At 51.5% G+C, this 21,028-nt stretch overlaps 3 protein-coding genes across 4 annotated transcripts in view; 1 reads left to right on the forward strand and 2 right to left on the reverse strand.

Annotated features, from left to right (window-relative positions):
- The window catches only part of NUP188 (nucleoporin 188), a 44,115-nt gene extending 38,151 nt beyond the window's left edge, over positions 1 to 5,964 (reverse strand). Inside the window, exon 1 of the mRNA XM_068552857.1 lies at positions 5,908 to 5,964. Coding sequence (XP_068408958.1) covers positions 5,908 to 5,939 — 32 coding nt within the window. The 5' untranslated portion in view covers positions 5,940 to 5,964. The remainder of the gene's footprint in view (positions 1 to 5,907) is intronic.
- A 67-nt stretch (positions 5,965 to 6,031) lies between these two features.
- DOLK (dolichol kinase) lies at positions 6,032 to 8,108 on the forward strand. Its single transcript, XM_068553613.1, has one exon. It carries the CDS (start codon positions 6,346 to 6,348, stop codon positions 7,960 to 7,962), a length of 1,617 nt encoding a protein of 538 aa, XP_068409714.1. The 5' UTR covers positions 6,032 to 6,345; the 3' UTR covers positions 7,963 to 8,108.
- A 2,404-nt stretch (positions 8,109 to 10,512) lies between these two features.
- On the reverse strand, positions 10,513 to 20,591 carry PHYHD1 (phytanoyl-CoA dioxygenase domain containing 1). Of its 2 annotated transcripts, none has more exons than XM_068552310.1 (11): positions 20,508 to 20,591; positions 18,948 to 19,106; positions 15,531 to 15,606; positions 15,407 to 15,454; positions 14,174 to 14,229; positions 14,026 to 14,088; positions 13,358 to 13,379; positions 11,907 to 12,035; positions 11,693 to 11,809; positions 10,882 to 11,008; positions 10,513 to 10,777 (listed from the first exon to the last, which is right to left on the reverse strand). In XM_068552310.1, exons 1-11 carry the CDS (start codon positions 20,538 to 20,540, stop codon positions 10,732 to 10,734), a joined length of 876 nt encoding a protein of 291 aa, XP_068408411.1. In that variant the 5' UTR covers positions 20,541 to 20,591; the 3' UTR covers positions 10,513 to 10,731. The 2 variants fall into 2 exon arrangements, with proteins under 2 accessions (XP_068408411.1, XP_068408412.1); XM_068552311.1 differs by lacking the exon at positions 20,508 to 20,591 and adding an exon at positions 19,348 to 19,434.
- Positions 20,592 to 21,028: the final 437 nt, after the last annotated feature.

Genomic DNA, 21,028 nt, shown 5'->3' on the forward strand with positions numbered 1-21,028 from the left:
ATTCCAAAAGTGAGTCCTTTAATGAATGTACATCACAGCAAGAGGAAGCAAAAAAAGAAAAAAGAAGGAACAGAGTGAACTGGTGAATCCATCTCCCAGAACAGGCTTTGTCTTCTCTCTAGCCATGGAGCCATGGAAGCAACTTCTGCTTCCGACATTACAAAGAATTTTCATATATCCTTTGCTCAGATTCACCAATTATTATTTATTATTTTCTTTCTCCCTCTTTGTGTGTGTGTGTATAACTGTATTATATATACCACACAAAAATGCTCATATTTGTGTACCTGTACACACACATATTTTTCCAAAACTATACAAAATTGTATTAGAGATATCATATTCCTTTATCCCTAGACACTTCAGTGTGTCTTTCCTAAAAGCAAGGACAACTTCATACATAGTACAACAACGGAAATCAAGAAATTTAACATTGATACCAAAAAAAAAAACCCCACACACATGAGATATAGTCCCTGCCCTCAGTGAGCTCTTCAAATATACTCCCAACCATGTGCTAACCCCAGTTCCTTCCCTCATCCATGGAAACATGTTTTGTGGGGTTTTTTTTAATCTAGAATTAAACTTCAAAATGTAACCAATAAGAAATTCTCTCAAGAAAGGATTATGGGGAATTCCCTGGTGGCGCAGTGGTTAAGAATCCGCCTGCCAATGCAGGAGACACGGGTTTGAGCCCCGGGCCAGGAAGATCCCACATGCCGCAGAGCCACTAAGCCCGTGCGCCATAACTACTGACCTGCACTCTAGAGCCCGTGAGCCACAACTACTGAGCCCACGTGCCACAACTACTGAAGCCTGTGCGCCTAGAGCCCGTGCTCCGCAACAAAGAGAAGCCATCGTAATGAGAAGCCCACGTACCGCAATGAAGAGCAGCCCCCTCTCGCCGCAACTAGAGAAAGCCCATGTGCAGCAACAAAGACTCAACGCAGCCATAAATAAATAAATAAAAGTAACAATTTTTTTTAAAAGTCATAAAAAAAAGAAATGATTATAAAAAGCATAGGGATTATATTTTGGGAGATCCTAAATAAGCCCTAGAATAGTAACCTGAAATAACACTGCTTAGAAAGCCTATTTTCAGAGACGATGAAAAGGTCCTAAAAAAATATACTAGACAGTTAACAAGAAGAATGCAAGTTATATTAACTATGAGGATAAATTGAAAAATCTTTTCCCCATTAAGACAGTAACACAAAGCACTAGCCCTATCTATTTAAAAATGTTCAGGATTTTCCCATCAAAAGAGGATTAAAGACACCTAAAAATTATAAATCTTTCCCAAAGGTTAATGCTTTTAAGAAAACAACTTCGGGGCTTCCCTGGTGGCGCAGTGGTTGAGAATCTGCCTGCTAATGCAGGGGACACGGGTTCAAGCCATGGTCTGGGAAGATCCCACATGCCGCGGAGCAACTAGGCCTGTGAGCCACAACTACTGAGCCTGCGCGTCTGGAGCCTGTGCTCCGCAACAAGAGAGGCCGCGATAATGAGAGGCCCACGCACCGCGATGAAGAGTGGCCCCCACTTGCCGCAACTAGAGAAAGCCCTCGCACAGAAACGAAGACCTAACATAGCAATCAATCAATGAATGAATCAATAAATAAATCTTTAAAAAAAAAAGAAAAAAAGAAGTGAGATTGCTGCATCATATGTAGTTCTAATTTTGATATCTGAGGACCTCCATTCTATTTCCCATAGTGGCTGTTCAAGTTTACGTTCTACCAACAGTGTACAAGTGTTCCCTTGTAGGTCAAGGATTTTTTTTTAATAAATTTATTTATTAAAAAAAAAAGAAAAAATGTTCTAAGAGTGTTTCTCAAAATGTAGTTGGTCCTCAGCCCAAACAGCAAAATCAGCTGGAAACAACATAGCAACACTGCAGAATCCTGGTCGTCACCCAGAGCTACTATTTCTCAGAGGTTGGGCATGGGAAATCTACATTTTAAAATGAGTACTCAAATGAATTCCTAAATTACCACTGCTCTAGGGCATCAGCTTGTCTCAGAGGAGCAGGTAAAAGACCTGGTCAGTATAGATCTTCTTTGCTTTTTTTTTTTTTTTTGGCTGCTTTGGGTCTTTGCTGCTGCACGTAGGCTTTCTCCAGTTGTGGAAAGCGGGCTTCTCATTGCTGTGGCTTCTCTTGTTGCGGAGCATGGACTCTAGGCACGTGGGCTTCAGTAGTTGCAGCACGTGGGCTCAGTAGTTGAGGCACGCGGGCCCTAGAGCGCAGGCTCAGTAGTTGTGGCGCGCAGGCTCAGTAGCTGTGGTGCATGGGCTTAGTTGCTCTGCGGCATATGGGATCTTCCCAGACCAGGGCTCGAACTCGTGTCCCCTGCATTGGCAGGTGGATTCTTAACCACTGCGCCACCAGGGAAGTCCCGATCTTCTTTGCCTTTTACGTTTGATATAGTGGCTTTTTTTTTTTTTTTTTGGCGGGGAGGAGTGGGGAGAAAAAGATTCTGCTACAGAACAAAACTGGAGATAGATCACTGCCCTAGAGAAATACAGTAATTTTTACACTTACTACTTAAAAGACGTTAGCTATTTCTTTAGAAATTAAGACTCTCATTTGCAAAACTAAGTTATATTATGGTCTTTTTGTTATAAGGTATCAAAAACAATAATGTTTATTGAGAATGAGTTTGATAACAAGATTAGCCAACATTTATTGAGCAGTTATGTAAGGCACTGTGCTAAGTAAGTCTTTAATGCTTTGTCTTACTGAATATTTCAACTTACTTATGAAGCAAATACTATTATTATCCCCATTATCTCATCAGGAAACTAAGGTTTCAGAGTGGTTAAGTAACTTCTGTTAGACCACAAAGCTAATTTATAATAGAGCCAGGGCTTGAACCCAGGTTTGCAGGACTCCAGAGTTTAATCATTACATTACACTGCCTCAAGCTGCACCCAAGAATTTCATGCTGCAAGCAGGCAAAGACTGAGGCGAAGCCTTCTGTCCTACAGTGGCAGACCATTCCCTAACACAGCGGCTGGCACACAGGAGAGGCTCAAAATATACATGCTAATGAGCAAATATTAAAGAATAAGAATGATATGAGTCCCTTTTAGACCTGCAACCTACCTGAAACAGAAAAGCGAGAAATAACAAATGTTATATGCAGAAGTGCCAAGAGAAGGCAGAATAAAGGAGAAAACAGTGGTTTATCAGGAAGGGAATCCTTGTGGAAATGAATGTTACTGGATCCTCAATTCCTACACATTTATGGTCTAGGAATAATGGGGATCCAAATAAATCTAAGACCTTCACAATACTCATAAGCTTAGTGTTGGGAATGATAAAGGATGTTAAACATACCTTATGCAATCAGCAAAAAAGTAGAAAGTACCAAAGGGCATGATCCTAATAATTAGACACTACAAAGGAAAATAACCATAGAGGACAGAAAAGAGTCAGAAAAGAGAGAGATCACTGGGTACTGATCCAGGGATCAATGAAAGACTTCACCTCAAATTGAGATCTGGAGGTTTGAGCAGGTGATTTTCAAGACCCAACAGACATGGTTGGAATTGTGATGTCTAATTCAAGCCTCAGAGTAACATCTTCCATATATACTTCCAAGAAATGAAATAAGTGCTACAGTGTCTGTCATTTGTTTGCAGACACTGTAAATAAATAAAATAAATAAATTTGAGCTAAGTGTTTTGGGAAGAAACTAAGGCAAAGAAATTCAATAACTTGCCTCAAAGGTGAGGTTAAAAAAATTTATTGACTTGCAGTCCAATGGTCTAGCAGACAACACGGAATTCCAATCCTAAAAGAGCTGAAGTTAATGAAACTGGAAATTATCTTCCTTAGAGAGATCCATGTGGTTGGAAACCTTTGGATGAAAGCAACTAGGAGATTAGAATTAACAGTCTCTACAATTGAGTCCTTTCGATAGAAAGCCTGAGACACAGTCAAACTACTCTGAGATAGTTCTTTTGAGAAACACAGTTATAATATTCCACACGGAAATAATGAATATAAGCAGCCACTGCTCGTGGACGCTCTGCCTCCACAGATGAGGCACATCTCTCTTGCATGAACTGAGGTTTAAGCTAAGCAGCAAGCTTTTCAAACCACGGGGTTTTTGTTTGTTTGTTTTTTAAGCACACATTAACTGAAGAACACGATACCCCAAAATGCCAAAATTCAAACTGACTTCCCGTCAAACCCTCAGTGATCCTCCCCAAACCCTGAGTGATTTAAGAGTATTACTGCATTTTTGACTAGTGCCAACTCATATTAACATACATGCTTCCCAGCCACCTCAATACTGCTCTGAAAACGATTCTCATTCGGAGAAACAGACGCATATGGTAAGGTGGCCTGTCTGTGGTCATCTGCAAATCAGCAGGCACCAGGAATAGAATTTAAGTTTCTTCTTAGTTCAGACCTCTAGGCGTTTCAAACAGAAGGCTGCTGTTCAGTATAATCCCAATCATTATAGCATGCCTTCCAACACAAATAGAAAGGAAAGGGGAAAAAAAAGAAAAGAAAAAAAGATCGCTCCTAAAACAAGCTATGAGCAAAGCAGTGCCTAGAAATCCTAGTGTCATTTCTTCCACCTTCAGGTATGAGTTTGGTAGGTTCTCCAGGATGCAGAGAGCATCTTTCAGGCAAACTAACAGCTTTCCTTCCCTTGTCCTCTTTCATTAAGAACGCGCCTTGCCCTGCAGGAGCTAAACTTTACCCAAGCTCCACAATGGCTGTAAGATAAGCCTAAGAAAAGGAGAGCACAGCGACCACAATGCTGCCCGACAGAAGAGCTGACACGAAACAGCAGAGGAAGAAAAAGCAAAAAGGTCCTCACAAGGTTCGGAAGTAGTTCCATGGAAATTCCGAAGAAGAAAACCTCACTAGAGCAGAGAGATGAAGGAAGTGGCAAACGGAATAAACATTTACTGAGAGCCTATTACATGCTCTTCTGGGTGTTGAGGCTACAGCAGTGAACAAGACAAAAAAGCGGGGAACCACTGCTGGCACAGGGAACAAGAAGTGACAGGGACGGTTAGGCGGGAGGGTGGAAAGAAAAAACACTTCAAGCTGTTAAGTGCGAGATGGAAATGTGGCGATCCGGTTAAAGCTTCGGAGTCGGACACGCAGCCCGTTCGGAGCCGGGTTTGTGAGTCATCTGTAAATTAAAAGGTGCCTCCCGGAGTTGTGGGAGTTCAAGAAGACAACACGGAGAAAAGAAAGCGCGTCGCCAGTGTCTGGCGCTAGTGCGCCTGTACGCTAGCAAGAACTGTCTCTTTCTTTTTAATATTTTCTCTTCCCGTCCCCAAAACCCAGTACAGTGCCTGGGATGTCCGCTGACGGAATCAATGCATGAGAAAACGACGAGACGGATGAATGAAAGGCTGAGCGACGAAAGAGGGCAGAGACTGCCAGGAGGTGGCTCGGCGACGCCCGAAACAGACCTCCCAACGAGAGCACAGGGGGTAACCTGGACAGCGCCGCCGGGCCGGGCACAGGAGGCTGCAGCGGGGCCCGGGTAGGGGCTCCCCCGGGCGACCGCGAAGCGCAGAGTCTCGCCTCGAGGGAGCGTCACGCCGCACAGGAAGCGCGGTAGGGGGGAGGGGGGCGCCGAGGGACTCTCCGAGGGGAGAGGGGAGGAAGGGAAAGGGACCGGGTAGGGAGACAGGAGGCCGGAGTCCAGGAAAGTCGTGAGGCACCGGCCCCCCTCTTGGAGAAGTCACCTCAGACCCCCGCGCGCGCGGGGACCGTTTGGCTGTAACCGCCTCCCGTCCCGGAGCCCGTCCACCTAGCCGGCCTTCGCCCAGCCACTGCTGCCACATCTAGCCCCCAACTCCCGCCCCGCTTCCGCTCGGCTTCGACCCCGCGCCTCACAGTCACGCCCGCCGACTCGGCCCGCTCCGCACCTCACACACGCACCGCCGGCGGCCGCCGCCATCTTCGCGCGCGCGCGCCCCAGCCCCGCCCCCAGACGCCACGCCCACGTGATCACTCGCCTCCAGGGCGTGGACGGGGCTTTTCGTCACGTGACGGCGGGGCGGGGCCAACATGGCGATTCCCAGAGAGGTGAGGAACTCCGGGCGAGGGCGGCCGAGGCTGTGAGGGAGGCGGCCGAGGGGCGACGTTTACGCCATAGGTGTGAGGCGGTGGAGGGTAGCCCGACGCCAGCTCCCAGGCGTCAGAGAGTGGCCTACAGTGGAGCTTCCTTTCTCGCAGCTGGAGAACGGAGAGAGAAGGTGCTGGCTGGGCGAAGCTACCGCTCTCTGCCAGGCGGGGATTAAAGGGCCCAGAGTCCAGGGCGTTCCTAGTCACCCCAGTTTCCCCGGAGTCTCAGATCCAAAGACATGACCCGAGAGTGCGCTTCCCCGGCCCCTGGGCCTGGGGCTCCGCTGAGCGGTTCGGTGCTGGCAGAGGCGGCAGTGGTGTTCGTAGTGGTGCTGAGCATCCACGCAGCCGTGTGGGATCGATACTCGTGGTGCGCCGTGGCCCTCGCGGTGCAGGCCTTCTACGTCCAATACAAGTGGGACCGGCTGCTACAGCAGGGAAGCGCTGTCTTCCAGTTTCGAATGTCCGCAAACAGTGGCCTACTGCCCGCCTCGGTGGTCATGCCTTTGCTCGGGCTGGTTATGAAGGAGCGCTGCCAGGCTGCGGGGAACCCATACTTCGAGCGGTTTGGAATTGTGGTGGCGGCCACTGGCATGGCAGTGGCCCTCTTCTCATCAGTATTGGCACTGGGCATCACTCGCCCGGTGCCCACCAACACCTGTGTCATCTCGGGCTTGGCTGGAGGTGTCATCATTTACATCATGAAGCACTCGCTGAGTGTAGGCGAGGTGATCGAGGTCCTGGAGGTCCTGCTGATCTTCGTCTACCTCAACATGATCCTGCTGTATCTGCTGCCCCGCTGCTTCACCCCTGGAGAGGCTCTGCTGGTATTGGGTGGCATCAGCTTCATGCTCAACCAGCTCATCAAGCGCTCTCTGACTGTGGTGGAAAGCCAGGGGGACCCCTTGGACTTCTTCCTGCTGGTAGTGGTGGTAGGGATGGTGCTCATGGGCATCTTCTTCAGCACCCTCTTTGTTTTCATGGACTCAGGCACCTGGGCCTCTTCCATCTTCTTCCACCTCATGACCTGTGTACTGGGCCTTGGCGTGGTCCTGCCCTGGCTGCACCGGCTCATCCGCAGGAACCCCCTGCTGTGGCTTTTTCAATTCCTCTTCCAGACAGAGACCCGAGTCTACCTCCTAGCCTACTGGTCTCTGCTGGCCACCTTAGCCTGCCTGGTGGTGCTGTACCAGAATGCCAAGCGGTCATCTTCCGAGTCCAAGAAGCACCAGGCCCCCACCATTGCTCGGAAGTATTTCCACTTCATTGTGGTAGCCACCTACACCCCAGGTATCATCTTGGACCGGCCACTGCTCTACGTGGCCGCCACCGTATGTCTGGCGGTCTTCATCTTCCTAGAGTATGTGCGCTACTTCCGCATCAAGCCCCTGGGCCACGCTCTGCGAAGCCTCCTGTCCCTCTTCCTGGATGAACGAGACAGTGGACCGCTCATCCTGACCCACATCTACCTGCTCCTAGGCATGTCTCTTCCCATTTGGTTAGTCCCCAGACCCTGCACACAGAAGGGTAGCCTAGGGGGAGCCAGGGCCCTAGTCCCCTATGCAGGAGTCCTGGCCGTCGGTGTGGGCGACACTGTGGCCTCCATATTCGGCAGCACCATGGGGGAGATTCGCTGGCCTGGAACTAAAAAGACTTTTGAGGGGACCATGACATCTATATTTGCCCAGATCATTTCTGTAGCTCTGATCTTAATCTTCGACAGTGGAGTGGACTTAAACTACAGTTATGCTTGGATTTTGGGGTGCATCAGCACCGTGTCCCTCCTAGAAGCATACACTACGCAGATAGACAATCTCCTTTTGCCTCTCTACCTCCTGATATTGCTGATGGCCTAGCTGCTGTGCAGCAGCGATGAAGGAAACAGGGACATGGGGAAGACAAATGGTCCCCACAGCAGCCAGCCACTTGGGCTTGAAGAGCCAGGAGGGGAGAAGCAGATTTAATTTTTCAGTTGATTCAGATTTAAAATAAAAATCAAAGCACTCCCGGTTTTAGTTTTGCTGATATTTTAAAAAGCAAAAATGCTTAAAGGATAGTGCAGCAGCTCAAGAAGCTTGAGTGGGCCATAGGGCCCCCCCTCACCTTGCAGTCCTCGGGGGGGCCGGAGTGGATACTGGAGGCCGTAGGGCAGAGTGGTTAACACTTCAGGTTCTGGTGTCAGACTCATCTGGTCAGAATCCTTGGCTGAACCACTTCTTAACTGTGTGAGTTGCTTAATCACTGGGCCTCAATTCTCATGTCTGCAAGATGGGAATAATAAGAGCCTGCACCTCACAGGGTGTCGTGAGGTTCTGGCAAAGTGACGTGTGTGAGGTGACCAGCCCAGAGCCCGCACTTAAGTGCGAAAGTGTCACATAAGTGAGGGAAAGTGTCATTGTTACCCAAGGCCAGTCCTCATCTCAGCAAAAAGCCAGGCAAACCAAAGGGTTATATAGGTTGTACTTGGAGACCAGAGTGACCCTACTCCCCTGGCTTCATTCAGAGGAGAGTACAAGAGGAAAATAGCCACGTGCATGTGGTTTCTCCCATTTGGGCTAGGAAGAGCTGAGGGGGAGAGATGGGATCTGTTTGTTGCATCCCTGGAAGGGCTGGAGGAAGAAGATCCGTCCTGGGCTGACTCCCTGTTTCAGCCAACCCCACCCTGCCTCAAGGCCTCTGCTGCCTGGCTGAGTGGCGCTGATGAAGGACAGGCTGGACAGCACAGGGTCCTTGTCAAGGGGTCCCTCCTGAGACCTCTCACCCTCCAGTCATGTCCACACCTGTGTTGGTCTCTTCTCTTGGCGAGAAATTAGAGGCAAGTTCTGGTGAAGTTTACTGAGAGTTCAGAATCGCTCTTCCGGGGCGGGGGGGAGGGGGCGGTGCCTGCTCCAGCCTTGCTCTCTGTGAGGGCGGAGTCCAGCTCTCCCTGGTTCCCCACCGCATCCCCCAGTGCCAGCACAGCCTGGCACATAGCAGGAGCTCGGCAGACCTTCGCTGAATGGATGAACATTTCCCGTCAGTGAGAAGATAGCACAGCAGGTTTCTCAAGGCTGGACCAGGTTCTCCCCACTTCCCACCAGCCTGACAGGGAGGGGCCTAGGCAGGAAGAGGTGAGAACTTTGGCCCACCAAGGCTGGAAGCCAGGAGCCCAGCTCTGGGAGCTTGCTTCTGCCTGAGCATCACTGCCAAGCCCTTTCCCTCAGAGGAGAGTATTAAGACATTCCTTTTGGGCTCAAAGGAGCCTTAACAAACCCTTCCCTTGGCTCAGGCTCCCCGCGACTGCTCGCTGAAGGAGGCAACACCATGTTAGGGTGTAGCGTATATGAGTGCTGGCTTTGCCCCACTGACTCCCTGGGTGGTTTGTTCCCATACAGAGTGGGGGCTGGAAATCAAGGTCATAAAATCATAAGGCCGCTGAGGCCAGGCAGGTAATGCAATGAAGGAGGACAGGGAAGGGAAGCGGAGAGCACATGCGCCTGTAAGAAGGCAGCTCCAGCCAGCGGTCACGTAGGCTAGACCACAGGCCCCGGGCTGTTGACCTGCTCATTCAAAGAAGCTTAGAAACCTGAATTGTTATGTGAAATCTCCCAATTTTAAAATGTTTTGGGTTTTTTGTTTGTTTGTTTTTAAAATGCTGAGGCCCAGACAAAACAATTCTGCATTGTGAAATCGGCTGGTGGCCCCCAGTTTGCAACCTCTGAGCAGACCCCCGCCAGGCAGGTTTCAGATTTGGTATTTGTTCCTGCAGCTCTGGGTGCCTGCCAAGCATGTCCAAACAGGAGGGACCTGTGGAGGCCCTCGTCCGGCCCCTTGATGGTGCAGGTGGCCAAATGGGCCCAGAGAGAAGGGCCTGGCCTGAGGCCGGAAATCGAGTTGGTCACAGAGCCAGGACCAGAATCTCAGACTGGATTCCAGGTTCTGGTCTTTTCCCTCCCCAGGAAAGGAGAACTGGGAGCATAGAGGTTAGAAGCATAGGCTCTGGATCCAGCTGACCTCGCCAAACACCTGAACAGCTGTGGGACTTGGGCAGGTCACTTAACCTTCCCAAGTGTCAGGTCCGTCATCTGTAAACAGCACCTACCTGAAAGGGGTGAGGATCCAGTGGTAAAGCACAGGAAGCTCTTGGCGCCAGGAATGCCCACTAAATGTCACTTACTGTTATTAACATCGTGCATACCTCACCAGGCAGGGCTGGGCTACCTGGGATGATTTTCAGCAGGGTTCTCATCTTTGAGAGGAAGGCTGCTTGGGAAAGAAGGATCAAGATGCTGCATCTGGAAGTCTTTTTTATTCAGTGTCTCCCACCGTAATGACCAAGTGTTCCATGTGAGAGGGGAGACGAGTGAGAAGCCGGCAGAGAAGCAGCCAGAACCCTTTCATGGCTGTGAGGCTGCCTCTAGGGGGAGGTTGTGTTGGGGTAGGGACAGACAGAGACAGATCTCAGGGAAGGCACCCAGCCCAGCCTCCTGCTCCTGCCTGCCTGTCTGCACAGACACCAGCAGAAGGAAAGCCCTGGAGGAGAGATGCGAATTCCCCGTTGCAGCTGGGCGGTGGGGTGAGGCGCTGGCGTTGGTGGCCCACAGCTGCTCTCGAGAGGGGGTGGCGTCCCTGCCCTCAGAGGGCCTTTAGGTGTACAGTGGGGGAAAGGGCAGCTCAGCTGTCGGCTGGAGCCTGCAGAGGATGGGGAGAGGACCTCGAGGTGCCAGTAGCACTGCTCCCAGCCTCCAGGACCTCTTCGGGAGCTGTCTGGGGCCCACACACACCCTGCCACCTACCAGTTATCTGGGCTCCAGACGGTGCCAGCAGCCTCCATGAGGTGGAAAGTATAGGCCTGGCGTGAGCAGTCGGAGAAATTCTGCTCACTTTTGTGCACCACTTCTCCGTGGATTAGGATGAGGGCCCCTGGCAGGGACACAGCGGGTCAAGAGCGCCCTCGAGGCAGGAAGGGACATGGTGGGCGCCCCCTCCCTCAAGCGGTGTCGTGGGCTATTCATCCCCATTCCCATCCCTGGACGCTCATGGGCCTGGAGTCTGCCCCAGCGTCGGAGGCTGTGCTGTTGGACATGGGTTCCCCTGGGGTCAAGTCCCTTCCGCTGTGGCCCGTGCCCTTGGCAAGCCTCAGCAAGGGCATCCACCTCTATGGCATTTGCAGAACCAGACAGAAGCTCTCTGTCCCGTGCCAGCCAGCTGGGGCCTCAGCCGGGAACGCAGAGTTGGGGCTCAGTTTCCCTTTTCTAAAAGGAAGGGTGTGCTGACAGCCAGGATTTGTGAGCACTTGTGGTGCACCATCTTACATATGACATCTCACTGGCTTCCCTACTTTATGTTTGGGGAAACTTAGGCTCAGAGAGGTTCAGTCATTTGCTCACAGAGACAGCCGGGAAGTAGCAGGGTCTGGATTCCAGCCTGATCTGGGAGACCCTGCTGTTAACCACACAGCTTTCAGACCTCCCAGTGCCCACCCAGCCCTACCTTCCCTCATGCTGTGACTTCCCAGCCCTCAGGTGAGCTGGGTGGTCAGAGCAAGCACAGACCCCCCAGGCATGGCCTCCAGGCCCTCCTCCCCGCCCTCTGCACACCCCCTACCTCTCCGCACCGGTGTGGACACAAAGAGGCTGTTATCCCAGGCTGGCTCAGTCCCAAGGAAGCTGGTGCCAGGCGCCGAGCCAGCAGGGGCCCGGACCATCCTTCTCGACACTCCACCTGAGGGCCAAGGTGGGGCCTTTAGCCTCTCTTTATTCGGGATCCCTCCCCTGTGGGGGGTGGGGACGAGTGGGCAGGGAGAGGCAGGTGGCCTCACCTGTGTGGGAGCCAGGGATGAACCAGAGGCAGCCATTCTCCAGCGTGGCGTCTTCCAGAGCAATCCACACGCCCAGCACCCGGCCCAGGGGCTCCGTATACAGGAAGGAGGCGTCCTGGTGAGGGGAGACTGCAGCAGGCCCGCCTGGGCATGAGGAGCCTGGCCTCACCTCACCTTGGCCTCGTTTCTACTCACTCCGTGGTCCTCCCAGGGCCCTCCAGGCCCAGCCTTCCCATGAGCAGTTAGAATCTCACTGCTTCCTGGCCCGGAGACTCTGGGCAAGAGATTTCACCTCTCAAGCTTCAACTTCCTAAACCATAAAGCAGCCACAACGATAACCTAACCTCACGAGGTTGCTGGAGGATTCTGAGACAGTGTATGAAAAGTGCTTAGTACAGAGCCTGACGTTGTAATCGCTGCCTGAAAAGCAGCTGCTATTGTTTAATTCCAGCCAGGTAACTCAAGCTGCCGTCCTTAACCAGCGAGAGCACCTCCAGCCACCAGATGGTCCAGTGTAAGCCACTAGTGGTCTAAGACTTGGAAGTTGGGTGTGAAGCAGGAAACGGACCCAGCATCCACATTGTAAACATCCCCTGCGTGATGCTGGGGCCCAGGCAGGATGGAGAACCGCTGAACAGAGGACCTTAGTCTGTTAACAACAAGAGGGTCCTAGTCTCGCCTCATCCCTTCCTGGGGAACTGTGTGCTTTCTGAGCACCGAAGTTTAAGTCAGACTTCGACAATGCAGACAGCGTCCAGATGAAGGTGTCCTAATGGTGGGGGCCCCAAAACATTTGGAGGCGGAAGGGCTGAAGGAGCTGGGGGTGCTGGACTGAGCAGAGAAGGCTCAGGGAGAGGATGGTCATCCCTTCAGGAGACTGTCCTCAGGCTGGATGGTGGGGAGGAGGGGGCCTCACAAGGGGAATGACTTGAGCTCACGTCAGGAAAGGAAGAGCTGCCTGTAGGGGTGGTGAGCCCTCTGTCACTGGAGGTATTTGAGAGAAGCGGATCATCACCCATGAGGGAGGCTGGAAGGGGTGCCTGTGTATCCAGGGGTTTTGTAATCAGATCAGCAGTTTCTATGCTGAATCAGTACTCCAGGGAACTCGGCAGAATACAGATTCCCAGGCCCTTGCCACCCTCCTGACTCAAGATCTCAGGGAATGGGGCCCAGGAATCTGTATTTTTAACCAGCAAGGAGTCGCTGCCAGGTTTGGGAACCACTGGGTCAAGGGCTCCAGGACACCACCCTCCACCCCTCCACCCCACCCCACCCCCCGGCATCCACTCTTTCAGGAAGCAGCAGAAGATGGCTTCTCCTCCGCTGGCCCAGGCTCTTGTCTATGGACGTCTTGGCAGGTGCCTTCCCTCCCTCTGGAGACCTGACAACCACTAAAGTCCCAGATCTCCCGCCGGGGCCTTCGCTGGCCCCCCAGCCTGCTCTTGGCTCACCTTCGCCGCCCAAGTGAGGTTGCTGCAGGAGAGAGGAGGGGCTGGGTGAGGCCAGGGAGAGCGGGGAGGGGCAGGGGCTGCTCTGAGTCCTCCGAGTGGGATGCTCTTCCCCCCGCCACAGGTGTTTATCTGCAAGGCTTCCACGTCAGCACCCAGCTATCGAGCACCTACTATGTGCCAGGCCCAGGAGGGCTGCAAAGAGAAAAGCCACCCTGCCTGGCAGGGAGCTCCCAGTCTGAGCACACACGTCCCTAACAAGAACACAAGGCAGAAGTGAGGGGAAGCAGGAGAGGCTGGGGCCCAGGCCAGCGATTAAGCCTCTGGGCTCCAGGATCAGAGATGTGTCCTCTCTTCCCAAGGGCGTTGGAAGGCTTCTTGGAGGAGGTGGCACTGGGCTGGGCCTTGAAAGCTGGGAGCAGAGCATTTCAATAGCCAACAAAGGGAGGAGGCAGCCCCGGGATCCCCTTTCCTTCCACGACACCCTAACTGAGCCCCAACTAAGTGCCAGGCACCCTAACCAGAGGAGACCGGTTTTCATGTTCTCCCACCAACTAAATAATACTTCCTCAGGGAGGCAGCTTGCGGCCCTTGAAAGGAAGGGCTTGGTATGAGCACTGTGCCCATTTTACAGAGGGTAAACGGAGGCCTGGGGAGGACGGGGAGCTCACCTTAAAGATATACATGCTCTGCACCACCACGGGCATCTGGAGGCCCAGACTTCTGGCCAAAGCCTGGAAGGGGGAAGAGGTCACATGGCCAGCCCGCCCACACTCACATATGGCCCACCGGCCCACCCTCACCGACACCTCTGCTCACCTGCACCTTGGGGGAGTGTGTGACACACCTGAAGACAGGGTCATGGGCGTGCAGAGCTGCGGGACAGAGGTGGGCTGAAGAGCCAGTCCCCAGTCCCCATGAGTCCCTCCCACGCCTAGGCCTGGGCACCCAGGGTCAGGCCTCACTTTGATATTCTCACCTATTTTCTGTGTATTAAGCTTTCTGCTTGTTTATAACCGAGAAATGGGCCCCACAGATGCCTTCACCTGACCTATGACCTTATTCTTGACCTTCTAGCCCTGACTGGCCGCCCTTCAGAGGACCAAGGACTCCAAGGGACCCATCACTTGGTAGCAATTTTGGTACTGCCGCTTGCTCTGTCGGACTCTGAGCACCGATTTCTCTCCTTTAAGCCTTAGTTTCCTCCTGTGTACAATGGGATCAGCCCTGCCTCCTGGGCTGCCATAGGACTCCATGGGCTAACGCGTGTGCAAGCACAGCCCAGGACCAGGCACAGAACAGTCACTCTTCTCATTATTTACTACTGTTGTTATTACAAAAAGTGAGGGTTGAACGTATTTAATGCCACTGAATTGTATACTTCAAAATGGTTACGATGGTAAATTTTCTATTATATGTATTTTACCACAATTTGTAAAAAAAAAAGCTACCATGATATAACTTCATGTTTAAAAATCAGTCTACAAGATAAATTGTAAGGGTTTTTTTTGTTTTTTTTTCTTGCCACATCACGCGGCTTGTGGGATTTTAGTTTCCTGACCAGGGATCGAACTCAGGCCCTCGGCAGTGAGAGCACGGAGTCTTAACCACTGGACCGCCAGGGAACTCCCTACAAAATAACTATAATGCATGATCCGGAAAAAACAAAAAAAAAAAAAAAAGAGGGTTTCCTAGCTTGGTTTAGGGGTCTTGGAACAGGGACCTTGTCAACATGTTTGGTGTTCCTTAAGAAGCCTTCAGGGAGCAATGGGACCCAGAATCCCCACATGCCTGGTGCCTGAATCCCCAGGCCAGGCAGTAGAGAGTTGAGCCCGCACACACCCATCTGCATGGGGGGGGCTCAAATGGACCCCTCTTCCCAGTGCTGCAGTGGCAGTGTCATGTGATTAGCATCATAAGATGCAGGAGAGCAGGGCCCAAGAAGGACCCTGCACCCAGAAATGCCATTTGTTGAGCTACTACCTTAACGTGTGCTTTGGGGGATGGCCCCCAAACTCTTCAGACCTCAGTTTCTCTCCAGCCCCTGCTTACCATGGCCAATTTTGTTGATGGATTTCTCCGGAGGGACCAGGAAATTTCCTGTGGCACAAGGGACAGGTCAAGCTGGAAGGACTGGAGTCCAGCCACCCCCACCTCTAGGGCCCCAGTTCCAAACCTTTCTCATCAAAGACGCCTTTCTCAAAGAAGAATCGAATCTTGTCGCCGCTGCTTAAGAAATAGTCTGTGCTGCCCTGTGGAGAGGGGACATCAGAGGGGCTGAGAGAGCATCACGGGGTCACAGGTGGGCCTGGCAGAGAGGGAAGAGGATTCAGATGCTTCCCACCCCACAGAGCTGCAGATGCCTCTGGTGCTTCTCAAACTTGTCCACTGTGGCACAGCTGGTGAACAGGAACTCCAAGGACCTGGAAGCACAGCTGGAAACTACAAGCATGGAATTTCTTAGAAACCTCTAAATAAATCACATGACTCATACTCCATAATGGCATGAAACACAGGTACTAGATCAAACATGCCTGGTTCCCAGGGAGCCTTGGGCCACTTGTTTTGCCTCTCAAAGCCTCAGTTTCCTCATCTGTAAAAGGGGAATAATAATAGAACTGACCTCCCTGGATTGTTGGAGGCTTCAGGTTCAGGTAGAGGCTGAATCTTATAGAAGTTGAGAACACAGACCCTGGAGCTAGAATACCTGGGTTCAAATCCCAGCTCTGCCACTAACTGGCTGTAATCACAACCACATTACTGAACCTCTCCAGGCTTAGTTTCCTCATAAAATATGGAGGCTATTAATGGCACCTATCTCATAGGGTGTTGTAGGGATTATGAGTCAGTATATATAAGGTATATAAGAACAGTCCTTGGAATGTGGTGTCATGTGAATATCTGCTTTTTTTTTTTTTTTTAAGAACTCTTTTGCATTTTTTAAAAATAATTATTTATTTATTTATTTATTTATTTTTGGCTGTGTTGGGTCTTCGTTTCTGTGCGAGGGCTTTGTCCAGTTGCGGCAAGCGGGGGCCACTCTTCATCGCGGTGCGCGGGCCTGTCACTATCGCGGCCTCTCTTGTTGCGGAGCACAGGCTCCAGACGCGCAGGCTCAGTAGCTGTGGCTCACGGGCCCAGTCGCTCCGCGGCATGTGGCATCCTCCCAGACCAGGGCTCGAACCCGTGTCCCCTGCATTGGCAGGCAGACTCTCAACCACTGCGCCACCAGGGAAGCCCTGAATATCTGCTTTTATTGTCATTATTGCTACTGCTGCTAAATAGAAAACACCCAGCAAGGACATGGCTAAATGCTTGATAAATATAAGCTATTACTAATCTTTTTCTTTTTTCTTAATAACATCTCCTTGTCAATTTTATTGATTTTTTTTTTTTTTTGACCACACCCTGTGGCTTCTGGGATCTCAGTTCCCTGACCAGGGATCAAACCCGGGCCACAGCAATGACAGTGCCGTATCCTAACCGCTAGGCCACCAGGGAACTCCCTTCTTGTTAATTTTAATGTCATGTTTTAAATTTCTTAGCAGCATATGAAAATGATGCTCCAGGGACTTCCCTGGTGGTCCAGTGGTTGAGAATCCGCCTTCCAGGGCAGGAGACGCGGGTTCGATCCCTGGTTGGGGAACGAAGATCCCACATGCTGCAGGGCAACTAAGCCCACAGGCTCTAGAGCTCGAGTGCCACAACTAAGACCCGACGCAGCCAAACGCATAAATAAATAAATGTTTAATTTTTAAAAAAAGAAGAAAATGATGCTCCCGGGAGATGCCCCACGTTTTCCTTGTGGCTTTAGCCACCCATGATCACCATATATATCTTCCTTCATGGCGACGTAAGTACAGTTTGAGTGTCACCGGTGCCCCTACCTGGGTTCCCACATGACACAGCCCCAGCACTCCCTCAACTGCGCACATCTGCTGTCACAGTGCCTTGCGTGGCTCCACTCAGTGACCCGTCGGGCCCTTTCCACGCCCTTCCCACTGAAAACTAAAAGTTGTTTTTCAACATTCTTAACTCCTCTGCACTAGCAGGGAAACAAGTCTGGGAAGCATAACTGATCATAATAATAAAGACGGTGACGCTACACGCGTGTCAAAGATTTTTACTTAACTCAGTAATTCACAAGGGAACCAGCAACATGTTGAAAGGAGAATTCCGAGAAACACACAAATATAGGCAATAAGAAACGCTGAAATGAATTTACAAATCAATGCAAAGCTGAATCTAGCCACAAGGGCAATAATTGCACCCTGCCGGGCCCAGTTCATACCCATTTCTATGGACGAGTATCATGAGAGTTATTATCAGTTCTATATAACTTACAGAGTTGTATAATAACTCAAAAACAATGAAAGGTGCTGGTAAGCTGGAACGGAGCACTTCTAGATAGGACACCGCCAATATTTTTTTCTTTTAATACCCATTTCAGGGACTTCCCTGGTGGTGCAGTGGTTAAGAATCTGCCTGCCAGTGCAGGGGACACGGGTTCGAGCCCTGGTCCAAGAAGATCCCACATGCCGCGGAGCAACTAAGCCCGTGAGCCACAACTACTGAGCCTGCGCTCTAGAGCCCGCGCTCCACAACAAGAGAAGCCACAGCAGTGAGAAGCCTGTGCACCTCAACAAAGAGTAGCCCCCGCTCGCCGCAACTAGAGAAAGCCCGCGCGAGGCAACGAAGACCCAACGCAGCCAAAAATTAATTAATTATTTTTTTAAAAAACCCGTTTCAACGTCTTTCACAATATCAGTTGTGAATATTGAGGGTTTACTGAATACCAGTGCAGCCAAATGAAACCGACTGTTTGGAGGAAAGTGTCATTCTGTAACCCTTTTTCTTTCTGAAGTCCCCATTCTATGGGTTGCAAGCCTTCTAGTCATTGTAATTCCCTTTATGCCCACCAGATGGCAGAAGCTCCTTGCCATGAGTAAGGGTGAGCCCCATTACTGAGCCTGGACCACAGCTTTGGCTTGGGGGCCCAGCCGCAGGCAGGCTCATAAATTCAGTCTATGAAGGGTTAAGAGAACTGTGTGGGAGAACCCCTGGGTCTCAACTTACCCATCTCAAGCTGTACTGAGTCCTAGTAGGTCACTGGGGGAAACAAGCAGAGTTCCTTGTCTCATTGGGGGATGACTTACCCAGGTGGGCCCATCAGAATCACTTGGCTCATGCTGGGTTGCTGGCCACAAAGAGGTCCTTTGTGGCAGGAAAACTTCTAAGGAAGTACAGCAGAGCAGTGACAGCATGCACTTGGTATCAGGCAGATCTGGGTTCAAATTCTGGCCCTATCAGTTACTAATTGTGTAGTTTGGGGCAAGTGAGCTGAGCCTCATTTACCCCACCTGTCTAATGGGGGCAATAATGCTGACCTCATGAATTCGTAGTAGGGAGTGAAGGAAATATGCATATAAGACACTTAGCCTGGAGCCCGGCCCACAGAAAGCTCGGGGCCTGATTCGTTATCAGCATGAGCCCGTGGGCCTTGGGGTCCTACCTTTCCAGGCTGCTGCTCTGGCTGGGCACTGAGCCACCCATCAAAGACCAAATCTCATTCTCACCTGCTCCAGGCACCTACCTGGGCTCTCAGCTGCTCCTCCTCCTGGGTGGAAAATTCCGTGCGACAGTGGAGAGGGACATCCATCTCAGCCACTATCTCGCCAATCCTCCGTTGCATGGCCACACACTCGTCTGCAGACCAGAATCCTTCCAGCACCAGAAATCCATCCTCCTGAAACTGCAGGCAGGAAGGAGACTCAGGCTTCTCCCTGCCCTCAAATGCTCTTGATGAGGACTGATTTGACCCTTCCCCAAACCGGAAGCCGTGTGGAGGCAGGACAAGGCATCCTGTTCATTGCTCTGCCTCCCTCCCTGGCGATGGTGTCTAGCGCCCAGTGAAGAGCAATCAGTGTTGGCTGCTTGAATGAAGGCGAGTGGAAGGGGAGGTGTCCTCGCCCTAACCCTCCAGGGAATACAACCTCCTTCGTTTATCCGGCTAATATCGGCTGAGCATCTACCGTGCACCAGACATGGTTTTAGGAGCTGGAGATTCAGTCATGAGCAAGGCAGCCATGATGCTTGTCTCTCAGAACTTAGTCTAGGGAAGGAGACGGATATCATCAAACAAACCAGCACACAGGTGAACTTATCACACAAAGTGTGGTTTATCTACCTGAAATACAACACAGCTGATAGAAAAATATTTATTGGCATGGGAATGTGTTCCACACATATTGTGAGTTTAAAAAAAAAAGCCAACTACAAATTAGTATCCTAATTTGTGAGAACCTGGGCAAGTGCTTTCCCCTCTCTGACTCTCAGGCTATCTATCAGATGGGGAGCACAGTAGTGCCTCCTTTATGAAACATATAGCAAGCAAGCAAGCAATCGGCGACAGCTTTTGTGATATTGTGATGGACCTTTTATTTTATTTATTTGGCCCCCCAGCGCAGCTTGTGGAATCTAAGTTCCCCAACCAGGGGTTGAACCTGTGCCCTCTGCAGTGGAAGCGCGGAGTCCTAACCACTGGACCGCCAGGGAAGTCCCCTGAAACTTTTAGAGATTCAAGGGCTGTATGCCAAAATATTGTCTCAGCACAGGAATCTATAGGTGGGTTTAAATTTTCTTTTTTGAGCTTTTCTGTATTTTTTTGCATTTTCCTCTTGCCATCAGGAACAAACAACAAGGGTCATGTTTTTAAAGTCTCCGTTGCTCTGATTCCCACGGGTTAGCCTTTTCGGGTCTGAACGCGCCCACCGGGTGGTTGCCGGGCCACCCGCCCCGCGCTGGAGGTGGGTTGTGGGTGGGGTGGGATGGGTGGATCCGCCCCTCGTCTGCCCCGCCCCCTCATCGGCCCCGCCCCTTCCCAGATCCCCCACCCCCAGTTCACAGGATCCTGTGTTTTCTTCTGGTTTCTTCACGCAAGCATTCCCACCCCAGCCGCGGTGCGTTGGCCTGGATGGCCCCTGGCTGTGTGTGCAGAAGTTAGGGTCATGGCTGTGAACTGACCACTCTGGGCTTCAGTTTCCTCTTCTGAAAAACGTAAGGGGGTGGGTCGAGTTCCCCGGGACTACTCCAAGTCTGGAGGGGCCCCCCACATTTACCTGACCCTCGGGGTGCCCACCCATCAGGGCCCTACCTTCTGGAGCTGTGAGGGGCACAGGTAGGCCATGAGGACGAGGCAGGGCGCACGGGTGGCTCTGCGGCTGTGCCTGAGGCTGGAGAGGAGAAAGGTCAGGAGGGGAGAGTGGCCAGAGCCTGGGAGGCCCAGGAGGATTTAACCCTTCCCTGCCCAGAGAAAACTGAATCCTGGCCTTCAGCTCCTCCCCGCCCCCATCCAGAGAAAACCCATTCCCGGCCCCCAACACACCCACCCCACCCCACCCCCTCTCACTTCTGTCCTTGGGTGGGGCCCCCCTTGTCTCTGCCCCACACCCTGGGTCCATCCCCCCAGCTAATCCAGGATTAGCCATTTCTGATCTCCTGCAAGATCTTTAACTGCCTCCTTCCAGTTTCTTTCCAGAAACCACTCCCAGCTGGCTGTTTCCAAGGTGCCCAGAAGTTGTGTCCTAGGAGTGTCTGGGCAGGCAGGAGGACACCCGAGTCCCTGCCCAGGTGCCACAACTAACTGTAACCTCCAACCCACATCTGCCCCTGGGT

The sequence above is a fragment of the Eschrichtius robustus genome, chromosome 10 (genome assembly GCF_028021215.1).
Source record: "Eschrichtius robustus isolate mEscRob2 chromosome 10, mEscRob2.pri, whole genome shotgun sequence".
Taxonomy (NCBI): domain Eukaryota; kingdom Metazoa; phylum Chordata; class Mammalia; order Artiodactyla; family Eschrichtiidae; genus Eschrichtius; species Eschrichtius robustus.

Bases quoted from the DNA above. Each gene is read 5' to 3' on its own strand.
- DOLK (XM_068553613.1), top strand. From the start codon at position 6,346: ATGACCCGAGAGTGCGCTTCCCCGGCCCCTGGGCCTGGGGCTCCGCTG.
- PHYHD1 (XM_068552310.1), bottom strand. From the start codon at position 20,540: ATGGCCTACCTGTGCCCCTCACAGCTCCAGAAG. The intron at 15,607-18,947 runs GTAGGTGCCTGG...CCCTCTCCACAG, and splicing joins AGGAGCAGCTGAGAGCCCAG to GGCAGCACAGACTATTTCTT. The intron at 14,230-15,406 runs GTAAGCAGGGGC...TCTGTCCCGCAG, and splicing joins CATCAACAAAATTGGCCATG to CTCTGCACGCCCATGACCCT.